Source organism: Ciconia boyciana, chromosome 3 (assembly GCF_034638445.1).
Source record: "Ciconia boyciana chromosome 3, ASM3463844v1, whole genome shotgun sequence".
Classification (NCBI taxonomy): Eukaryota; Metazoa; Chordata; class Aves; order Ciconiiformes; family Ciconiidae; genus Ciconia; species Ciconia boyciana.
In genome coordinates, this window is record NC_132936.1 from 110,852,211 (window position 1) to 110,868,874 (window position 16,664).

General features: G+C 42.7%; 1 protein-coding gene across 1 annotated transcript in view; it reads right to left on the minus strand.

The window, feature by feature from the left end:
- Positions 1–456: 456 nt before the first annotated feature.
- TOGARAM2 (TOG array regulator of axonemal microtubules 2) overlaps positions 457–16,664 on the minus strand; it is a 30,754-nt gene continuing 14,546 nt past the window's right edge. The window contains exons 12-19 of the mRNA XM_072858442.1: positions 14,619–14,854; positions 13,236–13,394; positions 12,031–12,148; positions 10,979–11,082; positions 10,091–10,289; positions 8,674–8,890; positions 2,982–3,068; positions 457–701 (exon numbers count right to left, since the gene is read on the minus strand). Of these exons, the coding sequence (XP_072714543.1) occupies positions 457–701; positions 2,982–3,068; positions 8,674–8,890; positions 10,091–10,289; positions 10,979–11,082; positions 12,031–12,148; positions 13,236–13,394; positions 14,619–14,854 (1,365 nt within the window). The remainder of the gene's footprint in view (positions 702–2,981; positions 3,069–8,673; positions 8,891–10,090; positions 10,290–10,978; positions 11,083–12,030; positions 12,149–13,235; positions 13,395–14,618; positions 14,855–16,664) is intronic.

Consider the following 16,664-nt stretch of genomic DNA (forward strand, 5'->3'; position numbering starts at 1 on the left):
TAGCAGGTCCTGGTTTCTCATTATCTGCTTCCCAAATCAAGCCATCTAATCCTACAGCCCCAATGCTTCCAAAGCCCATTTCTTACTTTGTAAGTAAATATATATATATATGCACATCTCTTACTTGATAAGTATGTATATAAAAATATTTTTTTCCTTTTTACAGTTACAAATTGCATTTGCACACTGGTTTTATTTTTTTTGTATCTATGCAAGCTTCTTAGGGAAGATGAGCTCAAGATAGAAAACTTTTGAAAATATTTTCTTTTGGTTTTTTATTATTTTTTAAAAGCCTACATCAAAATGTAACTTGTATATCTGTAGCTATAAACTCTGTAGGGTAAATTTTGTTCTTCAAACACACAGAATAAAACCAATGCCACCGCCACATCCACCTTTGCCTCCACCTGTCCCACTCAGCACCTCTCCATTAGCTTCCCAGAGCACACCAAGCCTTCATTCAACATTCAGGTCCAAAACGTTCCAGAGGTTTTTCGCCACAGACTGAGACTGGCTGGCAGCATGCTCCTTCAGCCTGGAGCCCATCACTTCGTAGAGGCTCTTTGCAAGCTTGGTGACCACGGCCTTGACATTGCCACTTCGGATAGGCAGGGCTCTGTTTCCCAGGAAGAACCAGAGCACAGGCAGGGCGTAGCGCTTGACAGCTTGGGGTTTCCGGGGATAAACAGCTGCCACAAGCACTGCCAAGCAAGAGAGACAAGCTTCTTAACAACCTTTAATGCAAACAAGTACCTACATTTATTTTTGGTTCTTGGAAGCCTTTTCTGGGTAATATCAGCAAGCACAAAGAGCCCGATGATCCAGAAATAGGCAACAGTGGCTGGTCATCCACTGAACAGAACAAACAACCTCTGAGGACCTTGATTTCTCCAGATCAGAGGCTTTGTACCCATGATAGACTTAGCAAAGTGAATCACTTAGCAAGTGATTTACATTTTGTAAATCATTTCACTATCCGCTTCTGCATTACACATGACAAAAATGTCAAATCACTGCTTATTTCCATTAAGAAGTTGTCTAAACCAGCTGCTGAAGATTTTGAAATGCAGCTTAGAGAGGTAATTGAAAGATTTCTAATAAAAAGGATTATTACTTTCTTGTGACCTTTGATGAAAAATGCCAAAAGTCTGATCTGGCAGTTCCCTTTGCTCAGTGGCACACAGCAAACAGCAGTATTATATCACACTTCAAAACTCCAGCCCACAAAAGATGTGTGCTGCATGACAGTTTTATTAGAAACATCAGTGACTAACTGATGTCTTTGGCAGAATGGTCTAATTTGAGCTTTTTTCCCCTCATACTTGGTGGCTTCTAATGAACAGCTGTTTCAAACTTCAGGATGTCTTAGATAATTGCCCAGACCCCATTGCCATGGCATTTGAGCATCTCACGAGTTTAATGGCATTTACCCTCACAAAGTTCCCTGAAATGAGAAAATAGAGATAGAAAAATCTTACACAGGGGGCTGAAATTTAACCAAAAAACAAGCATTCCCTCTCATTCTCTCTGCAGTCTGCTCTCAGCTCATTTTATGAACTGAACTATATTAAATACAAACAAAAATTTACTACCAATAGGCTCCTTGCATGGCAGATTCTGCTGAGAGATCAAAATCTGAAATGGTCTGGAGACAGAGTTCTTATTTTCTGTTCAGTGGAAATGTTATGCAGTAACCATTTATTATTCTATAGTGGAAGGACCTTAATTTTCTCTATGCTGTTAACCTAGCATCAGTCATCAACATTTAAACAGCTCCTGAAAGTACCTAAAAACAATTCTGGTAAGCAGGAAAAAGGTTATGGTACCTATTTTAAAATGGGAGTCTATTTGAGTTTAAATGCTATTAAACACAGTGGTCACTATGGAGCTTCAGAAGAGAAAGAGCTGTCTGTTCCCACTAAATCCCAGAGAGAACATCTGCTCTCTCTAAAGCAGTCCCAATTTATGTTCAAATGCTTTATTTGAAAAAGCGATTAAAATAACTGTAAAACTAAATTCTATGTTTATGGAGGTTTACTTTATTCAAATTATCTTTAAAGGCCCTTTTACATTCTATATGGCTAAAGATGCCCTTTTGAGATTCATAATAAAGAAGCAAAGTGTATTAAACCTTGGATTAAAAGATGCTGGCATAATTAGCAGCGGATTTAGCCCTAATTAAAGCAAGGCTATAAACAGTCTTCTCTAGTATATATTGAGATTATAATTTTTTCCATTCCTTGGCTATTGCTGACATAGCAAGCTAGTGTTATAAATCAATTATCAGCTGCATTTGTAGTGTGTTGGACACCGTTGATATAGAAATAGACTGTTTGCACATCCTGCAAGGCTCAGAGTCCAAGGTCATATCTGCAATACAGGCAGGGAGCCTCAGTGGGTTGGGCTGAACTGCCCGCTTCTGCCCCTCTGCCCCCAAATCCTGCCTTGCACCAAATCCTTGCCTGTAATATGTGTGTTGAGTTTTCACCTGCGCTATGACCCCTCGGCTCTGCAGGATTCAGCCTCCAAAGTTTCCAACAGGAAAACAAGAATCCCATGATGACAAAACAAACTGATCCTCAGAAATACCAGTTGCCACATTTTTTTCTAAAGGACGGTCTTTCACTTTAGAAAAGGGACCTCTTAGAGACCTCCATGACCTTTACTGTACTGTCCTTCAAAGAGAGGAGCCAGCCAGGGTAGTTTTAGCCCCTTTCTTTCCTGGAGGCGAATCCTAAGATGCCCCAGTGAGAGAGCTCAGTGCTGGAGCCCGACGGCCATCCTCATCTCACATGCTGCATGCCTCCGCAGCAGTCAGGCAAACCCCTGCCAAATATACCTACTATGTGTATTTCGCAGGAGCTCAGGACGTTCTGGTGTTTTATGAGCTACTGCACTGTCTATTCAGAGGCATTCCCTCTAAATATTCCCTCTGAAGACTTCTTGACTTAGAAGTGGAGATTAGCCGAAGCAGGCAATACCTGAGAGAGATTCTGTGACATCCAGCAGAGCTTGGCCATTGAGGTAACACACACGCTGGGCAAGTGCTTGCAGCAGCAACATGTTATCTGAAAGAGAAACATGTATTTCTTCTCACTCTTCTGAAGTTATTTAAAAAAAAAAAAAAAAGAAAAAGGGGGAGGGGAAAGGGCAGGGGTAACTGCATTTTGTAAAATAAAGTAAATTTCTGCCAGTTTCTGAGTCCTTTTCATCTTCTTTCCTTCCAGCTTACTTGGGAGGATTTTAAATTCAAAAAGAAAAGCTCTCATTTCACATTTGTAAATCCAAAGTTGACTGCTCTACAAGGAGCTGTGTTAAACATTTCACATCAGGGTCCTCAAAATTTAAATCACATGTAAGCAGTGAAAAGGTTTTGTGTCCCGGAGCTTTGCAGAAGTGACCTCCTCCCTCCTCTAAGGAAAAGGGTGAGAAGGCTCAAAAGTCCACACATCCGTTCACACTTTAAGGATAAGCTGGTGTTAAATCTTTAAGTTACCTGTTGGGATCTATGAACAATTCTCCAAGTTACTCTTACAAGAGAGAATTACTGTTCATTGCCGACACCATCCGCTCTCAGAGGCTCTTGTAACATCTCTGAAATCAGATCTTAGCAGAGAGACTGGAAAACGAACTGATTTCCCAGTTCTTGACTGTCATATATATTTTAGTTTTTCCTATGCTGCCTGTTGCTGACTGGGGTCTTGTTTTAATTTATAAACTGTTGCCTGGATTGGTCTTCAAGCCTCCAGTCTTACCACTTTGATAAGCCAAGCAAAACTTTTCTTGGAGGCAGAATGTGCGTGGGATGCACTACAATACCTCACAGTGTCACCAGGAGTGGCACCGATAAAGCAGGCAACCTACTTCTTTGGGAATCACTACAGAGCCAAATCCCAAAGTGGTTTTGAGTAGCACTGTGCTATAACTGCTCCTTTTTGCATGAGATATAAAAAAGAAGTCCCTAATGATCTTCTTGCAAGTGTGCAGTAAAGAACTGATCCTGCTATCCTAATTAAGCTTCTGCTTCGGTAATTATGCTCTTCTCATTCACCTTTTTAAACAGACACTTCACTTTCTGCCTCACACTCTTGCAATATTGGCAGACGCTGTTTCACACTTGCTGTTCCTCCCCAGGGGAGATGCTGCTTTGAAAAAAACGCCCTGAGATCTAGAGATCTTGAAGGAGCACAAAATGTTAATTAATCATTAATATCGGTATCTACACAGATTTTCAAGGGAACAGTTTGAGTTTTGGGTGGGTGAGGTGGAACTGTTTGTTTGCTTGGCTTTTAGGAAGCTAAGTGTGTAGGCACTATTCACCTTCCAATTTAAGGGTTTCAAATGCCCTGTGCATTTTGAAACACTAAAGCTCGACTCAATAACAAATTTATGCAGCTAAGTACCCATTACTTCAGCTGCCTTGAGAGACCTAAAGACAGAGGAGCTTTTAATGGCTGTTAGAGGAAACAAGGCGCCAAGCAGTACGGTTCTTATTAATTCAGCTTTAATTCTCTGCACTACATATTAGCTAAACCTGTTGGCCACAGGACAGGCAGCCCAGCATTTGCAATATGAGCAAAAGAAGAATCTGCTTCTCCATGCTCTCATTTTCACTGCAGTTCCCTCTTTGCTACGTTAACACCTACAGGGGAAATTTGCCTTCCCCTCTTGCAGAGGGCTCGTTCCTCTGGGAGCTGCTCGGGCTGCTGGCCTGACTCCATGCCCTGGCAACAGGCAGTGGCCATCTGAAGGGCATTTCTTTCATGACAGAGGACAGGGTAGGACAGATGTCAGAGGAGAGCAAGATCTATGTCTTGGTCCCATTGCAGTAGGGCTTGATTTGCTGATTCACCCCCAGCGACAAGGTGGCTCCCTCAAGTGGGATTAGGGTCCCAGATCACAGCTAATGAATCTGTGTGGCCTTCAGCTGGGGACGTCCAAGCCAATGTCAGGGTTAAGCTAAATAAACGATTCAGGCATCATTTGGAAGGAAATTAGTTTGTTTGCAGGTAGAATTTTGGTCTCAGGGATGGGGTGTTTTGTTTTGGTTTGGGTTTTTGTTTTTTTTTTTTTTTACATTGAGTGATCAAGCAATTTTCTAACCAGCTTGAATTTTTGCATGGATCATTAAAGGTGACAAATGAGGAAGTCTCACCTAAAACTCAGAATCTGAGGCATGTCAACACAGAGCCTCGAAGCAATAGCTGGGCTCTTAGCTATGAAACTCAGTAGAGCAATGGGGCAAGACATTGCACTCACCCTAAGCTAGAAGCGTTGCACAATCCTTTAGAGTTCAGGGGGTGGGGTTGTCATTTGCCACTTGATTTTAAATTGTAAAGGCAGACAATTTTAAAGCATATGGGAAGGTTTCACTCATGCATTGTTCCAGTAGAGCCTTCCTTCCCCCACTAAAGCCCTAGATGTTGAATTTTGAAATATTTGTGATTCAGTGGCTGTTTGAACTTTTGCAAACATCCATAAAAATGAGCAGAACCAAAAAAAATATATCCCACCTTGTTTGCTTGAACCTGTCTCTGGGTAAAGTCAGTGTGATGAGAGACAGATATGCCTTGCTCCTGTTCTGATATCTGCCAGCACGGAAAATATACAGTGATCTCTCAGAATTGGTGAGAGGGCAATGACAGAAAGCTCCATACAAAACCCTGAAGGGATCTGTTTGCCGCATCCTCTGTTAGCAGGACTCTGCAACTTTTCCCCAACCTTCTCCCAGGCACCACAGAAAATGGGAAAGGGCCAAGACCAGTACAGGTCTCACACCATTCTCCCCACTTCATGATCAGGAACAACCCTATACTTGGGACACAGAAAGGCAGCAGGTCAGCAAATTCACTGAGTTTGCGAAGCAGCTGATGTGGAGAAAGTTGTTAATTCCCCTTTAAGACCTGCCTCTTCAACACTAAATTTATCAGGCATATTTACCCAGTGCTGCATTTTCACAGCTGACATAAATCTGCGTGGCAAGGGAATTTACAGCAGACCTTGGCTATGTAGTTATTGGCTATAGCAATCTTGCCCCATGCAGAACAACATGTGGAACAAGCCATCATTTACAGCTGGATTTATACCTGTTTGTTCTAAAGAAATGAACTTGGCAAATCATAAATTCCCTTTTAAAAAAAGAAGACAAAGAAGAAAGGTGGAAAATAGACAGGACCAGCTAATGCTTATAATGTAGAGCCTTCCAGGAAGCGGTTCTGCAGAAGCTCTGATGGGCCAGTGTCCCTTCACGCCAACAGCAAAGCAATTCATTTGGGAAGTCAAATTGGGCCCAAACAACCTCCAAAAATCCATTTGTCCCTGAATTCTAGCAAAGTTGTACTCCAGGATTTATTTTCAGCTCCTTCTGGACCAAAGCAGACAAGCAACACAGAGCCAAAGGCTCCTGGGACTTTGGGGAAATGCTGGTACATATTCGAGCCTGTCTGGGAACTGGTGCATAAGGACTGCACCACCACAGCTTCTAGTTACCCAGTTCACCGGTTAGTCAGCAGGAATTCACATCCTTTGATATATAGCATAAATGACATGAGTGATCTGCAAACCTGGCATCAACCATGGAACCCAAACATTATATGTGGAACCTGCTTTTCTGTAGTAGATTTTAATCAGTGTAAAAAAACCCCTGGTGAATACTTTTATTGATGGTATTCATCTCTCCAAAACCAAACTCCTTGCATGTGTAAGTACGCACACACCAGGTCTCATCTCACATTTCAACAGAAGTCAGAGCTGGAGTAAACAGCAGATGAAGAGCCCCAGGGACCCTGGTCACAGCTGCAGTGATGACAGTGGTAGCACAAATATTGCCAGTGTGCTTCTGAATCTACACCAGAAGATCAAGAGGGAAATTCAGGCCTGGATTCATCTCACCAAACTTTAAACACTTCACTGAGGTTTCAGTGGGCAGACGTAAACACCTCCAGCAAGCTACACAGAGTAGCCTGAGACCTCCTCCTTGATGAAAATATGTGCAACAAAAACCCCCAGGTAACGTCAAAACCTCTCCACTAGATCCTTGCAGCTGGATCCCCTGGAGGGATGCGTAAAATGCCCAAGAATAACCTAAGAGTCACAGAGAACAACACTGGCTACAGTCTTGGGTCTGGTTTTCAACCATGTCCCCTGGCTGCAACCAACCCTACCAGCCCCTTCTTCACTTAGAGAGCCACTCAGTTGTCTATCCTTGTACTCATTGTTGTGAATCATTAATATCAACCATAAAACTGAGGTGAGAGAAAAAAATCTTAGTATAATCCCATTCTACTTTACTCCCATCCTTTCATTTCTGCTTTTCTGAGTCCCTTATTTTTAGGTTACTGCCTCCAAATTAAGGCAAATTGAAACCTGTGGCAGGTGAGGGGAAGCAGGGAGCTAACATCAGGACAGTGGCTCCGCATGCTTTTAAGAAATACATACAGCCCACATGTGTACAATCAGTTTCTAGAGCAGATCACAAGGGAATAATTCCAAAGACACTGACCAAAAAGTAGCTGTTAAAAGCTGTTTTAATGAACTGTAAAGACACCAACATAGACATCTGTAGTATTACCCATGAAGGAACATGCCACTGCATTTGCCAGCCCACAGCATGCAAACACCTAGCTTTTGGACAACGATAAGGGATGGGCTGGAAGTGCACTCTGCAGGGCAGGTGCTCCCAGCTGAAATGAGCCTGAGGATCCCTGAGACCTTCAGCATGACCCTGGTAGGCAGCAGAAGACATGCTGCACAACCTGCAGCGGCCATATGGTTCAGGACACAGGGCAGATTGGGACCTCACCCTCTCCTTACTGCAGGTACATATTTTACATCAACAGGCATACTTGCGGCCCATGCTCAAACATCCAGGGAAGGGGATGATAATGGGCTCCTTACCCTTCTGGAAGAAGGCAGCCAAGGCATTTCTAACCCCACACACGTGGAGATCTCCAAGCTGACTACGGCACAAGCATTTCATCCTTCATCTGATCTCTGCTATGATATTTCATAACACAGTATCTTATTAAATTGAATGTCTCAATCTTTGAATTCAAAAGGACATTTTCCTTTGGGTTTTACATGGCTAAACTACTACCTAAAACTGCAAAATGAGTAACTGAGTTCAAAGCTTTTCATATTGGTGTCAGCAAGGGCCAGACACATCTGCTCAGGAGAGCCACCACTGGCAGAGCATGGAAGGAAGCCCAGTGAGAGCAAAGAGCCTCCACCATGTGTTTCAAGGAAAAAGCACATTCCTTTCATCTTGTTTTAGTGGATGTAAACTTAACAGAATGCACATCTGAGAAATCCAGTTCAATAAAAACAAAACACATGCAGTTTCCCAGGAGGAAGGGGGAAAAACAGTCATGACAGATGCTAGTCACTTCCCTCATGCTCTTCTGGCAGGAACTTAAAATAATCCCTAAAATGTCCTCTCTGCTGAATTAATAATCAGACATATGATCTAGGTGATAAGCAGCATCCATTCAGCTGCACATCACAACATGATACAACAGATTGGGATAGAAAGAACGCAGGCAGGACTTCATAAACATCTTGCAGCAGCTGGATATTTCCACAGACAGCAGCAGCTATCAACAGACTCAGTGTTCACTTGACTTTGAGGTGGACAAGCCACATTTGAGGAGAGTCAATGTCCAAGGTTAGCCTTACCTAGGTGAGCAATGGATGCTTCCAGCGCTTTCACAGCTGCAGCATAAATCCCCAAGTGCTTTGAGTTCAGGTTGTCAGTGACTGCTGCTACCAGAGAGACCAGCACTGGGTGTAAGGCGTCTCTGAGCATGGGTGTCATCAAAGCCAGCGCCTCCAGCGCCTTCTGGTTCACTTTCCTGTTGCAATCCTGAAGTCTCAGGACAAAAACATCAAAAATCTGTTAAGAAAACAAACGACATGAAAGCTGGATTAAAATGTCTTTGATTCAAGAAGGGATATAGAAACAAGTATGCAGCAATGTAAAAGATGAAAGTAATCCTTTCTGTCAGGTCAGTGCTTGCTAGCATAATTTCACTGTTTTCCTGTGGGCTACTCACTGTAGTGGTTGCACAATCTCATGCTGGTTGAAAAGATTTTCACATTTTATTAAGAGGCTTGGGTGGGGACAGGATAGTTCATATGGTGTTTCTCTTTACCTGTAAATCATTAAATTAATCCCATTTTAATAATGCAAAATAGCATCTTTTGTATAGAGGTATGAAAACAGGTATTTACGATGCCCATTTTTCCATAAAGTTGTCTCGAGTACTGAGGGTAGTTTTGATTTTGCCAAAACTGTGGCTGGGTGAGATCCAAGTTTTGTTTTATCTCTCTCAGAACCTGCGTCTGGAGGAGTACAGGGCTCTGATGAACTCTTCAGGATCCAGACCATTTGCCTAGCTAGCAGGTAGACTTCTGAAGTTTAATGTGCTGTGCAGTTCTCATCAGAGCAGGTTCAGTCCCTTGACAGCCATATTATCAGGCACCATTTTCTGGAAAAGTGGAAAAAAGCAGCTGCTGGGAGGAGAAGGAAGAGAAGATCTGTCTCTAGCCATTTTCCTCCTCTTTCCAAAGAGAAAAAAGGACCCCCAGGAAGAGTGAAAACAGTCTTTCCTGAGCAAGAAAGGGATGAGGATGGAAGTGAATAGGCAGAGTTGTGTCTGTGCAAGACAAGATAAAGTTTACAGGAGCATCCTTTAAAAAAAAAAAAAAAAAATTTTTCTTCAAATCAACCCAGCCTTATACTTCTCTCCCTCATCCCAACCCATTTTTCTTCTAGCGAATAATTGCCAAGCTTCCAGTGGCTGGATTTCCTGTATTTCAACCTAACTGTAGTAAGAGACAGCAGGAGCTACAGCAACAGTAAATTCTGTCACCATCTCATGAACAGCACCAATAGTCACCTGCCAGAGAAATACATGTGGACTGAAATTACTTGACCTGAAGCCTGGAGTTTAATTAAATTATTTGGGGTGAGAAGGGACCAGCCTGTCCCAAACAACTAGGATGTAGTGCCAAGACACACTGAGTTAAGTTTACTGGAACAGGCTTGGGAAAGGAGCTAATGGGAAAGGATCAATAGAGATGCCCCACATACCTGGACAATGTTAGTGGAGATGAACTGAGGGCTGCTTTTGCAGTGGTCTAGGAGGAGCACCACTCCCTCCATTCGTGTCTGAAACTCTTTGGCTGTCAGGAGCTTGTAAAGCTCCATGAGCTGTTCAGTCTCTTCCACAGTCCGAAGTGACGTGCGATGGACTGTCTGATGGCGTAAGATGGGTACGTCAGAGCCAGATCTCAAACTGGAAAATAAAAACAAGGTAAGACCTTTTGCTGACAATATCTTCAGTTAATTGTGAGGAAAATATCTCGAGGAGACTTCCTAATGATGTGATTTCAGCTAGATTCTGATCTGAAAAGCAACTTTGATCTGATGACAATCATAACAGGAGACACTCTGCAAGTTACATTATCGCTAGTGCTTGCTTAGGAAAACCAAGGCACCAAGGATGGGATTCATCTCATTTATCTTCAGATGTCTTCCCAGGTACTCATTTAGCATCCCTTTGTGGGGAAAAACAGGCACTACTTCAAAGTTTAAATGCTTTATCTTATGGGAGGTGTCTGTATTATAAGGAAATTAATTGCTCTGGAGAAGCATCTCTACAACAGGTATGGGAATCTGCATAAATAGCTCAGATGCATCTAAACAGATGAATCCTACCCAGAGAGATTAAGGGCCATATCTGAAAGGATCCAGAGGATCAGTAACAGAGATAAAAACAGACGCCAGCCATCCCACTACAGTAGTGGGAAGTAGACATTTTTTTTCTACTACAGAAGTAGACATTTTTTTATCATAGAAATTTGTGGGGCAAGGAAACAATCTCTGGCACAGCTCATCTCCACCAGAAAGATTTTACTGAGGAAGAGACATCTAAAGCTTGTCATGTGCTTTGTCAGATATAACAGAAGTGCTCAGTACCCTCCATTAGAAGGCAAGTTGTCCTGGGGCTTCGTCAAGCCGCTGTTCCTAGACTTCTTGGGGCCCTTGGCAGATGGAGGTTCACATTTATGGTCTTCTATCCCCTACGTATATATTAAAAAAAAAATGAATCTATAGAAGATAAAAGAGGAAATTACTTGTTTAAAACAGAAGTTATCACCAGGATCACTGCTGCCAAGAAAGGCTTAGGAAAACATTTCATAACTTAGAGAGGGAGGCAGGCCAGAGATTCAGTGTATTGTCTACTATTTGTTTTCAATAACCCAAGGCAGGTTATAGGTGCTACCATAATGGGCAGCAGTATAAGATCCTGAATTCATTAGTCTTGAGCACAAATGGGAATAATGGGAACTGGTAGGGAACAAGCCTTCTTAAAGGGAATAGCAGGAAACTTTTGGACTCTGCAGGTTGGCCCATTGTGCTGGGAGTTGATTTGGTTCACACTCACTCTCCCTATTCCTGCACAAAGGCACATTCCTCTCTAGAATGTAAATGGAGAGGAATGAAAAAAATAAAAGGATGATTTTCCACTGGATGCTGAATTCACAAAACTTCTTCCAGCTCCACAGTGCATGACAGCAGGGCAGTATTCCCAGAATACAGACAATAGATGTACTAATTATGATTGCCTTGTGCATCTTTTGTATCTTTGGAAATTTTCTTGGCACTGCTACTTCCTTCATCTGTTGCAAAGACTCTATTATCTTCAGAAGCACTATTCTCACTTCCTTGCTTTATTGGGGATGGGGGGTGGGGGTGTTGGGTTTTTTAATGCTTGAAGGTAAAACCATTTTCTCCTACTTCCCTTTCCTGTTTGTGGCTGATATTCAAAATACACCCACTTTATTTCTAACCATACTAGTTCCTTCACTGTCTGCAGATAAACAGGCTAAGGATCAACAGTTCATTCCCAGGAGCAAAATGATTCAGCGGAAGAAGAAAGAGATAAAGAAAGATTAGGTATGATTAATCTCATATTAGCAATCTCAGTACTTTGCATAAAGGAGACGTTTCTCCTGCCAAGCACTTACTTTCTGCTTAATTGTTGCCATAACATCTTCCAAGTCACGTGAGGGGACAGACCGTTTCAAATATCTATCAAATTTTCGATGACTCATCAATATATGCAGCATCTTCCGTCCATAACACCTAACATAGGAAAGAGAGAAATGAATGACTGTTTTTTCTATGGACTATTACTGTATTTTCTCCCTAGCCTTTTGAATAAACAAAGGAAATGTGTTAATAAAATAAGCTCATATTTTAAACTCATGTGTAATACCTTCATGAGAAGGTATTACCTATTCAACAGAGAGATATTTACCTCCACGTATTGCCACTGCACAATGCTGCCAGCTGAACACAAGAGGCAAGAGAAGAACACAGGGCAACAGGAAAATACAATTTCACTCTGAAATTGTGGTTATGCTTCTGTAGTATTGCAGGATCCCGAGAGATGAGTGAAGCACATCTCCTGCTTTGCTGTCATGGCTTATTTGCAGTGTCTTGCTGCCATTGCACAATAATTTACCTTTCTTTAACTGGTGGAGAAGCTAGGACAAATCACCTCATGCTTACTATTTATTATTCTATACTACATGTATGCACACGGGCAGCTAGTTGCTCATGTGTTCTTGCCATCTATTAATGGGAATTTAAATTAATAATCAAAGTAAGGTTTTTTTGTTTTTTGGTTTGGTTTGGTTTTGCTACTATGAAACTACACCTATCTTCAGGAGGAAATTTGGAGGTCATTCAGCCACAGACAACAACATTATACAATGATTGGAAAGAAAAATTTGTGACTATCATAGGCAACTAAATCTGCAGAAGAGGTTTAGAAAGACTGAATACATTGGTTGAAGACAGCTGGAATTTTTCTAGGACAGTCTTAACCTTACCAGAAATAAATGTTTGGGATCCTTCAGTGATGAACAGCGACCAACACTTCAGCTTTACATTGTGCACATAAGACCAAACAAAATTGTTTGGCTGACTAATCTGAGCTCAGTTGAACTGAATAAAGAATCATTCAAGTCACAGGAATTTGGCAATGGTCCTTCTTGCTGGACAACCTCATGTTAGCCAGTACAGTCATTTCCCCAGACAACATTATCCACACTGTGAAGTAATTTTCTTAATATTTACTTTACCTTCCACTCTTTTGTGGTCTTATCATTTATAGCCAGACACCAAATAGTTTTCAAACTTTAGGAGGTGAAATGAAGATCATCACCTTGTGTCCTGATGACAGTCCTGAGCAAGCTTCACCAGCGTGCGCACCAGCAGCTCAGTACTGTCATCCGTGCCCGACAGGAGCTTCTCAGCTCCGATTTGCTCCATTGCAGTCAGTAGGTGTTCGGCCGCACACTTCCGCACCAGGACGTTGCGGTGCCTGAAAACAAGAGAACAAACACTGGGGCAGAGGGAAAAGGAGGGCCACAAGCGCAGGCCTCGGTCATAGCATGGTCCCTGTCATTGTTGGGGGAAGGAAGCATGTGTTCTCACTGCAATTTTAGCCACCTGTAGAAGATTCTGTCCTCAGATAAACACAAGGTTGGCATTGTACAGAGGGGCTACCTGCAAAGAAGAGGGAGGAATTCAGTCTCCCTGGACTATTTAATACTCAATTTCTTTCCCAAAATTAACTCTGAGAAAGAGGGAAATGAAAGACAATTCATGCTGACTCATCAGAGGGCTCCCATTATACAGACAGAGCGGCAGCAGGACTGGGCCTTATTCCACCCATTTGTCTCCAAATTTGCAGACCCTTTAAAAAAATCAAATGGGGGAAAAAACCCTGTGGAGCATGAAGCTGCAGAATATCCAGCAATGCAGCCAGTTTGTTCTTTGAGGCTTGGCAAGAGGTACGTTTGAATGTTTTACCCTTTTTAAAAGCTGAGGAAAGGGTAGCAGTCATTTTAGCCAGGTTGTCCTTTCTAGAGGGTGCCTATTTGAAACTATCAGGCATAGCACTAATATTTTAAGGCAGCATTTGCTTCAGCTATCCCATGGGAGTTGGCCTGTGAAGGCACCTGTAAAGCAACTCACCGTCTCAAGGCTAACATGCAGTGTCAATTTGAATAGAAAGTGGAGCTCTAAGGACACCATGGTCAGAGAGAGTCCTTTCAGCAGGAGCTGCGCCTGCTGAGCAGGCTGTGCCACACCCAGCGGGTTGTCCCCCATGTGCTCTGTGTCCCAGCAATTAGCCTCCTTATTTCTCAAGTTAATAGCATAATGATGATGCATGGTTTTTCCCAGCACCTCTGTGGTTAGCATTGTGAAATACCAAAGGGTGCTCACTGCTGGAATTGCCATTGTCCCTCTTCCCGCAAAGCCACAAGGCTATATCACCACCCTTTGCAGGGACTTCCGCTTCCCCATCATTCACCACGTGTAGGCAGTGTTGACGGATTGTGAGAACAAATAGGCTACAGTAGGGCAGAAGTAGATGACAAGAGGAAGGGAGCGAGGTTCATCAGAGAATCTAATCACTGAGTTCACAGAAGATGCAGGAGAAAGGACCCTTCTCTCCCATCATTCCCCTTCTGCCTCCTGTCTCTTCCCCCTACCCACACAATTTAAGGTGAACGATATTACTAAGAGAAGAACAACATACTGGACTCCACTAGACATGAGAGCAGTCATTGCTCGTGCAGGCGTCACGCTCCCCACCATCATCCCCAGGGATCGATTGGCTGCTTTCTGAATGAACTCGCTGGTGTCTCCCATCCTCTGGAGCAAGACCCGAGCAATCTCATCCACCTCGTGGTCCATGTGCTTCTTCATGGTCTTGAAGAGCTCTCCAAGAGTGCTGATTGCAAAGCGAGACACCTTTGAGCGGAGGTTGTTCACCTGGGGAGGTCATGAGGGGAAACGTAAGAATCACCTTGTAAAGAAAATCAGTTCCCCTAGACAAAAGTCCCAGGAAACAACAAGACTTTTTGCTGTGTCCAGGTGCAACATAAGAGCACGTTAAGAGCAGAAGACCACAAGCGCAGAAACACACTCTGATACCAACTTCTTCTCTGGCCTCAGGCCCGCTTATACAATACAATTTTAATGAGACTGCAGGCCTAAAAAATACTGTTTCACCCAGAACAAACTGTGCTACTTAGCCCATGATGTACACTGCTTTGATTTTAGGCCCTTCTATTGAAAACAAACAAACAAAAAATTAAAGCAAGGGCTTATCTTTATGCAATGCATAAAGATAAGCTAGAGGAAAAGTAGTATTTTCCTCCTGTCAAAAATTGCAGCATTGGCAGTTTGAGAACTCAACTAGGAAACAGAAAATATGGGCTCGAGCCTACAGACCAATTTGCAGCAGGGACTTGAGTCTATCTGCTGTTCCATCTACTAAGGAGAACCCTAGCTGTTGCACTCCAGGCACTTGAGGATCCTGGAGATCACACACAATTACAGCTGTGATCAGTGGGGTTTTACAGCATTCAGTGCTGCTCTGGAGTGATCCCTGCTTCCAAAAGACTCTCCAAAAGGCTCTCGCACAAGGGTAAGGAAGAAACATCTGAGAGTCGTGTGCTTCATTTCAAAGATACTTTGAAGGACAGACCAGTGGTTCTTTCTGCCAGACTTAGTTGTGCCTGTTAATAAAAATGAACAACATAAGTGCTAGAAGTGCTTGTGAAAGCAAAATCTGGGACCAGAGTGAAATGAAAGCTGAAAGATGTCTATGCACATGAGTGTGTAGAACAAAGCGGAAGAAATTTCCTCAGAAATGTAAAAGTGATAGAAAAATCAGATTAACTAAGCTGAAAGGGCTTTTTCTCCTAACCCTGATCTCAGAGCAGGAGAATCTGAGTCCTGCATATCTAAACAGAAAGGTTTGAAGAGTCCAACAACACAAGGGGCATTCAAGCCTCCAACAACACTAAATATTGGATAGAAGGACTGATTTTCATGGAAATGAGCTAAGTCTTACTGTCTTCTGCAAGCAAAGGAAAACTTAACATGTTCAGCAATCGTGTAGTAAAATTACAAGGCAGCTGGTCCAGGCCACGGACAAGTGCCAAGTTGGAAATATAGCCACAGATTTTATTAAGGAGCTTAGGTTGAAACCTCTGTGTTAACTGAGAGATGAGATAGTGAAGCCGTGCACGACTGCCCTGCAAACCCCACAGCCAGGCCGCTCCAAGCACCCAGTGGCTGCAGTGCAAAATTCCTCTGGTGCACAGAGGCAACAGATCAATAGAAAGGGCAAATTACCAAAAAGTATGCAGAAAGGAAGAAGGAGAACACATCATCAGGAAACACTGGAAAATAAATACCTGCAGTCAATCCCCCAGGATGCTGAGGCGGAGGAACTAGAGGAAGCTGGGAGGCAAAAAGCTGCAGTGTTTAATTATAGCTTGGCCAGAGATTTGGGCTGTGGCAAATCACCTGATTAGTGTCTCAGTTTCTGCATTTGTATATTGCATTATAATGACACCTAGCTCAAAGAGGAGATAGGCGGATGCCCTATATACCAGTAAATACAGATACATATACAGACAGATCATACAGATAGGTGACATACCTATTAGAAAAATTAGGTCTAAAAATAGTAATGAAGGCAGACACTGAGTGTCTTGTTCATTCTTGTTCATGTAAATGAACAAGAACAGATCTACTCTATGCCCCACGTATGAGGTACGTGGGACACAAT